General features: G+C 36.4%; 2 protein-coding genes across 3 annotated transcripts in view; one reads left to right on the forward strand and one right to left on the reverse strand.

The window, feature by feature from the left end:
* The first annotated feature begins 260 nt into the window (after positions 1-260).
* On the forward strand, positions 261-3,269 carry LOC106951289 (gap junction Cx32.2 protein-like). Of its 2 annotated transcripts, none has more exons than XM_015038727.1 (3): positions 261-387; positions 1,178-1,308; positions 2,154-3,269. In XM_015038727.1, the coding sequence occupies exons 2-3, from the start codon at positions 1,180-1,182 to the stop codon at positions 2,805-2,807; spliced, it is 783 nt and encodes a 260-aa protein (XP_014894213.1). In that variant the 5' UTR covers positions 261-387; positions 1,178-1,179; the 3' UTR covers positions 2,808-3,269. The 2 variants fall into 2 exon arrangements, with proteins under 2 accessions (XP_014894213.1, XP_014894212.1); XM_015038726.1 differs by having other exon boundaries at positions 264-387; positions 1,175-1,308.
* A 1,763-nt stretch (positions 3,270-5,032) lies between these two features.
* The window catches only part of selenol (selenoprotein L), a 43,415-nt gene continuing 41,269 nt past the window's right edge, over positions 5,033-7,178 (reverse strand). Inside the window, exon 9 of the mRNA XM_015038723.1 lies at positions 5,033-5,107. Within this exon, the coding sequence (XP_014894209.1) occupies positions 5,054-5,107 (54 nt within the window). The 3' untranslated portion in view covers positions 5,033-5,053. The remainder of the gene's footprint in view (positions 5,108-7,178) is intronic.

A 7,178-nucleotide genomic window follows, 5' to 3' on the forward strand; every position in this document is an offset into this window, starting at 1 on the left:
TGTTTAATATGCTATAATGGACGATTTCTGTCAGAACAATGTGGTTTTTGCCTTTTACACCCCAACTCTGTTATTAACTCCTCACCTTTTAGATCCATATCTCGCGTGTTTGTCCTAAAAAAGAACTATTCACACAGCTGAAGCAGAAACATGCGTTTTTCAAACTGCTGCCAATCATTAACTTCCACAATCTTGTCAGAGCTCAGCCCAAATGTCTCATTTCCAGATGTCACGACAACGTGACGGCTCAAGCGGTTGTGCAACAGCATCTAATCTAAAGTTCAAGATATCGTCCACGAGTTTGACTCGGAGTGGTGGACGCTGTCATTCAGCTTCAGCGCCGGTGGCCAGTCAGTTTGTCTCACAGAAGACAGTTTTAAATCAAAGGTAAGCAGGTTTTTATATTGTCTTTATCATTTCCATACAAGGAAATAGGATCAAATGTAAAATATGTTTATTTTTGGAAGGATATAGAAAAATGTATCTAAGCCAAGCAGGTGTCTTAACCTCATATTAATATTTATTTATAAATATAAAGAGTTTTAAGCGTGTCTGTGTGCATGTTCTAACAAACATGCACACAGACACGCTTAGTTATGTTTTAACTAAGCAAACATAAAACCTGTGATTTTTAGTTTTTCTTTGATCAGATTCAGCTGTTCTGATTAGTTAGGATAACACAGCAAACATTAAATAACTTTCTTATGATTTAAGATGAACGTAGCAGCAAATTAAAACATTAAACAATAAAAAAATGCTTTTTGATGTCAGATGTGATCAAATATTTCTTCATGATCAGTTCAGTGAGATCAACCGAGGCCTGATACTGTAGCTCTTCTGTTTTTTTTTTCTTTTTACTTATTATTTATATTATTTTAACAATATATATGAATTCTTTTTCTTTTCTTGCAATAGTTCTCTGTTTCTTTTTATCAACTTATTTTATTATCGTTCTTGTACAGCACTTTGGTGCAGTTTTACACCTGTTTTTAAAGTGCTATCTAAATAAATTTGACATTGACATATTAGAGATAAAGCTGGTATGTTTTTATATAATTTTTATCAAACATAAAAAACAGTTTTTCCTCTGTTTGTTTAATTTTTGACTGAAATAACAAATAAATGAGAGGTGATGATTTCAGATTTTACCATCTGCTGTGTGAATTGTGTGCAGGAGCCATGGGAGAGTGGGGATTCCTGTCCAGTCTGCTTAATAAGGTGCAGACCCACTCCACTGTGGTGGGAAAAGTCTGGCTCAGCGTGCTTTTCATCTTCAGGATCATGGTTCTTGGAGCGGGAGCCGAGAAGGTCAGATTATAATATTTAAGTTTATAATTTTTTTAATATTATCTAATTTTTTCCCCTATTTTTTGAGTGTAAACTGTAATGTACCTGTGACAGTAACTTGTGCATCGTGTAAGTATGTAAATAGCTCTCTTTGGTGGCTAACGTCACATTTACAGCGGATGTGTGAACAATAATGTAAAAGCTGTGAATTAATCATTAAATAGATGCTTATTGTAACTATAATAATCTTTCCTTATGAGCTTAAAATTAACCAGTTTTACTCATTAATGATTTATTTTATTCTAAAAGCAATTATTCAAAGACCTATTCGAATTTGAAGTGATAGAACAACATAATTAGTGAAGTGGAAATAAAATCCTACATTTTTTTTTTCCCAAATACAGAATAAAATGTCTGAAGTTCGTCTCAGTTTCATCTGGTACCCATGCAATGAAATCATTGCATGTGTTTGCTGAAACATAGTAGTGGCTGAATTCCACACACGCCTGCAGTTTTTGTTAAAGTTTCATCAGTTTTTATTGACAGAAACTGATTTGGAAACATTTTCTTTTCCCTGATTTTGTTATTTTTTGTTACTTATATGAATTATTGTCATTCTGGGTCTTAAAAAAACCAAAATTTCCACTTAAATTTATATTTTGGTCAGTCAGATGATGAAATTTTAAATATTAAATGATTGATAATTTGATCAGTTACTACCTGCTCTACTGGAGTAATTTCTTGGATGGCTACTTTTTACTTTAACTTGAGTAATTAATGTATTGCGACTCTTACTTGATGTATAGTTTTTGGTCCTCTGCCACCTCTGATAACAGTAATAATAAAATCTAGTTTTAACGTTGCAGGTTTGGGGTGATGAACAGTCCAAAATGGTTTGCAACACCAAGCAACCTGGTTGTAAGAACGTCTGCTACGACCAAGCCTTCCCCATCTCGCACATTCGGTTCTGGGTTCTCCAGATCATCTTCGTCTCCACGCCAACCCTAATCTACCTCGGCCACGTCATCCATGTCATCCACAAAGAGAAAAAGCTGAGAGAATACATGGAAGCCCACCCCAGCCGGGGGATTGTGAAGGGACCAAAGTACTCTGACGAAAAGGGGAAAGTCCAGCTCAAGGGCAACCTGCTGGGAAACTACATGACCTCCATCTTCTTCAGAATCCTGCTGGAGATAGGCTTCATAGTGGGGCAGTACTACCTGTACGGGTTCGTCATGGAGCCGCAGATCGTCTGCAACCGGGCGCCGTGTCCCTTCACCGTCGAGTGCTTCATGTCCCGGCCCACGGAGAAAACCATCTTCATCATCTTCATGCTGGTCATGTCCTGCGTCTCGGTGGCGCTCAACGTGGTGGAGATCTTCTACCTGGCGTGCACCAGGTCGTCCAGGCGGAAGGCCAAATCGGTGCCGACGACGGCCATCGCCGTCCACCCGCGTTTCACCACCGACAGCATGATGAAGAACGAGAAGCTTGGCCGTCATGACTCCAGCACGGCTTGAGGGACGACGTTCGGTGGATCCACCGAGTCTGTTGGCGGCAGGGCGGGGAAGCGGTGACTACACTGCAAAAACACAAAATATTACCAAGAATTTCTGGGGTTTTTTAGTGCAAATATCTTAGAACACTTGAAATAAGAAAAACTAACAAGTAGGTTTTCAACAAGATATTAGAGCTTGTTTTATGTTGCTTTATGACTTTTGATTTTCGTGTTTTTATAATGCAAAGCACTTTGAAATGCTTTGTTGCTGAAATGTGCAATACAAATAAACTTGATTGGCTGATTATTTCAAGTAAATAGTTCCTTTATAAAAGATGTAACCTTTATAAAAAATATTATTTTTACATATTTGTTGAAACTGTCAAATCAAGCTCATCTTTCTTCTCCCAGTTCTAACTAGAAACAACCAATCAGAGCCAGGAGGCGGGCCTTAGTGCTGTCAATCACCTTCCTTGCTCTGTGCTATGCTGCAGCTAGCAGAGCCTGTTGTGAATGCTAAGGCTAGTTAGCATCGCCATCAATGATGGCAGACAAACAGTTTTTTCTTTAATGAAAAGCTGTTTTTCTGCCATTATCACATGAGCACCAAGTACACAACATTGATTGACAGCACTAAGACGCCCCTCCTCTCTCTGATTGGTTGCTTTTGGTCAGGGGCGGTGCATTTCTTCAGACTGCAATAGAACCACAGGTGATCACTCTTTGCACAATTTTAACAAGTATGTAGAAAACATTTTTATAAAAGTTACAAACTGCAGGTTTGGTACTGATGAAAACGTTCTGGTTCCACTGGCAGATTTTTTCACTTATAGTAAATTTTTCTGATGCTACAAGTGAAATAATCTGCATCTGGAACTAGTACTGTTTCATCAATTTTAATTAAATATTAACTTAAAACAACATATTATATCTTGCTGAAAAGTAACTTGTAAGTCATTTTAAATGTTTTAAGTGTACTAAGATATTTCCACTGGAGACTAGATAAAATACTTGGTCAGATTTTGTGTTTTTGAAGTGTATAAAGGTTGAATCTATGAGAAAAAATGGCCCGTTTGTATGACTACAGTTACAGAATACAGTGCTGTTATTTATAAGGTATTAAATGACTAAACATATACAAATTTAGAGTTCTAGTTTGTTCCTGTTTAATAAGTAACAAACTGAAATATCTAGTAGCTTTGATGTCAATGAGATTGTGAAGAAAAATGGTTTTATTTGGTGTTTGCTTTGTGTTTTGTACATATGTGTATCAGGATCACAGCTCTTCTGCAGGAAGCTGCACCTGTTTGGTTTTTAAATCTATTTGTTTGCTTTACAAGACCTGATTATACATTTTTAGTAAATCGTTTTGGTTGGCTTTCTTTTTATCAACTGTTTTTTTTTTTCTTTTGACATAATTAAATTCATGCAATACAAAATGTATAATTTTATGTCCCATTTTGTAAAATAAAATATTTTCTGAAAGGTTAATTGACCTCCCTAATTTGATATGTGAATATGATGCCATTTACTGGGATGCATCTGCAAAATGAAACTTTATTCTGCATTTACAGCACATATATTAAAAAACAACACACCATGCCAGAGTGGCAGCAAGTAATAAATTAAACTGAGAAAAATTATTTTCAAACTTTGTTAATTTGGATGTAAGTTTGGCCTCAATGTGATGCTGAAAAATAAAAATCTCTCTGATTTTCAGCTTTCTAGCATAAACCTGGACGTTTTGGGTCAAAGTTATCATTTACAACTATTAATGATCATCCACTGGCCTTTCAGTTTTTAAGACATTTTCTCCATAATTCTTTGGGTCAAAGGTTTAATAAATATAAACAAAAAACTAAGCAAAGCAGAGGACAGTGGTGGTCCCCACCAGGTAAAAGGTTACCTAACCTTGCTGCATTAATCATAAAAACTTATTCCGCTAATATTGACGCACTGAAACAAGACGTATTTAGAGGAAGCTAATGCTAAAGCGCTAATCTCAACCATACTGATACAAAATGACAAAAAGTCTTACAAGGTATGCTGCCCTCAACAGGGTTAAATTTGTTATTACACACCTACTTGTAGTTTGCTCTTCAGGAAGTGGCTCTTTGTAACAGACCTTTCACTCAAGGCTCCATTTTTGTTGAGTTTTGCTAACTCTGTTGCTAATTTTGGCTAATTGCTATCACTCAGAAAGCTCTCCAGACTTCAGTAGATTTTGAACTATTTACTGTAGGGAATGCCTTCTGGGTGTAGAATAAGTCATTTACTGCCTCTCATCACAGAAGAGACTGCTGTGAAAACAATCTTCAAGCCCTTCAAAATAAGAGCATGACTATAAATGTCATGCTAGATAACCGAAACTTCAACAGTTGAACTTTATTCAACTGACAGTTTACAAAACAGCCAAGTAAATTAGTGCTTTAGAATTTACCAGGAAAACTTAATTTAGCCTCAATTAAAATTCACAGATATTAAATATTAGCATATTGACAGATTAGCATAAGTGTGGCCACCGCTGGTATAGAACATGAAATTATTATAAAAGCAAATGGGGCCCAAATAAAACCTTAGCAAACTGTTACATGTGAGTTTTTTCTGCCCAAACTCTGCAGCTAACACTTCCCTAGCTATCCTGATTGAACACACTGGATCCCAATAATCTTTCACCTCCTTTGTGTTTTTGTTCACTGTTTTCTTCTCTCCATACCAGTTTGTTTGTTTTGGCCATTTTTCACATCTTTTCCCTCTAGTAATTTTGTTCCCCTTGCATTTTTTGACTCCTTCTGCCTCTCTTGTACTGACCCTGGCTTTTCTTTGAGCTGTGCATTTAACGCCACCCTGCTTCGTGCTTTCTTTGAAAAATAATCTGATTCTTTGGAAGAAGCATATTAAGAAATGAATGATGATTCAAGACATTTCTGCAGTTCTTGAATCCCCCTCTGTTTGCCAGGACATGAATCAATTAACAGTAACTCGACTCCCTAACTGATGCATTGGTCAAGAGTTTCCTGACATCTCCCACACCAAACTGAAAAGTTATGTGTAGCTTTTCCAGCTAGAGACAAACAAAAAATATTATCTTTGGATGCCCTGGAAACAAAATACTCACTAGATAGCACTCACTAGTACTTGGACCCTGTTATCTATGTGGTATAATATGTAGTAACATATTGCATCATAGGTTATGTTGTAAATGTGTTACACTTTTACAGAACATTTTTATCTTTAGCTGAGTTGTCAGTATGCTCTACATGTGTTTATGTTATTTGTTCACACTGACAGCACTGTGGAAAGGTTTGGACTCCTACCTTATTTCGGTATTTTTGTTTGAACTTTGAGTATTTTTGACTGATTTTCCATTCTATCAATTTTAGCGATGTTTTTGCTGTTGTTTCTCTTAAAGGGGCCACTGTTGTGTCTCAACCCAATAATTATTTTAAATTGAATTTTTAGACATTTTATTACATTGACCCTCTCACACAAATATAACTCATCCCCATGTTTTTAGTTAAATCTGTCAACAATAGAAAATAGTCCACATTTTCACTAACAGAAAATATGATTTTGGAACCAACAAGGTTATTACTAAGGAGCAACTGGCCTAGAAATTTAACATACTGTAGATAACAAACAATTATAAAGGATGACACCTTCTTCAGCTGTTCTTTTGTTTTAATTTCCTCTGGAAGTCACAGAACGTGAAGGAACCATGGAACAAACTGCTAACCTGGCTTCGCATAGCTGGTCATCCAATATCAGAAAACTAGAAAAAACTAGAAATTTGTGGTGTTTAGACAATACTAAACGTGGTGTGCCTGGGGGGATTGGGTTCCTACTAGGCAGTCATTGCCTTTATGACTCCAATTCAGTAAAATTTGTCATCATTTGTGCATGTTCATTTGAATGTGAATGTGCATTTGAACGCCTTCATGAACATGAACAAATCCATACACTGATTGGGAGTCAACATCAAGATGTGGGAGGGAGAAATTTCCCTTTTCCAAAACAATCACTTGCTCCATTGAGTCACAGTCGACTGATGCTACCATAGATAGAGCTGCGTGGGGTGAATAAAAAAGCGACAAGTTATTCATCTCTATTTATTTACCAGTTTCATAGAACCTGGTGATTCATGAATCATTTGAGCAAGTGGATATTTTTCATTTACTGTTTCTCATTGGAACCCCAGCTGGATGTTTCCTTTTGTTGCCAAGCAAGTTTGACCAAAGTCACGTCAGCATAGAAAATCATGTTCCTCTTTCAGTCAGAGGGGTGGAGCACCAACAGGAGCCGTTGGTGACATTTTAGACTTTTGGAAATGTTCTGAGTTTTCTGTTTTTTTATTTCTAGAATTTTTTTTTTCTAGCACATTTTTGACTTTCCA

Source organism: Poecilia latipinna, unplaced genomic scaffold (assembly GCF_001443285.1).
Source record: "Poecilia latipinna isolate Pla-1442-1.1 unplaced genomic scaffold, P_latipinna-1.0 Scaffold450, whole genome shotgun sequence".
NCBI lineage: Eukaryota > Metazoa > Chordata > Actinopteri > Cyprinodontiformes > Poeciliidae > Poecilia > Poecilia latipinna.

Excerpts from the sequence above, each read along its gene's own strand:
- LOC106951289 (XM_015038727.1), top strand. The coding sequence starts at position 1,180 with ATGGGAGAGTGGGGATTCCTGTCCAGTCTGCTTAATAAGGTGCAGACC. Across the intron at positions 1,309-2,153 it reads TTGGAGCGGGAGCCGAGAAG|GTTTGGGGTGATGAACAGTC; the intron begins GTCAGATTATAA and ends TTAACGTTGCAG.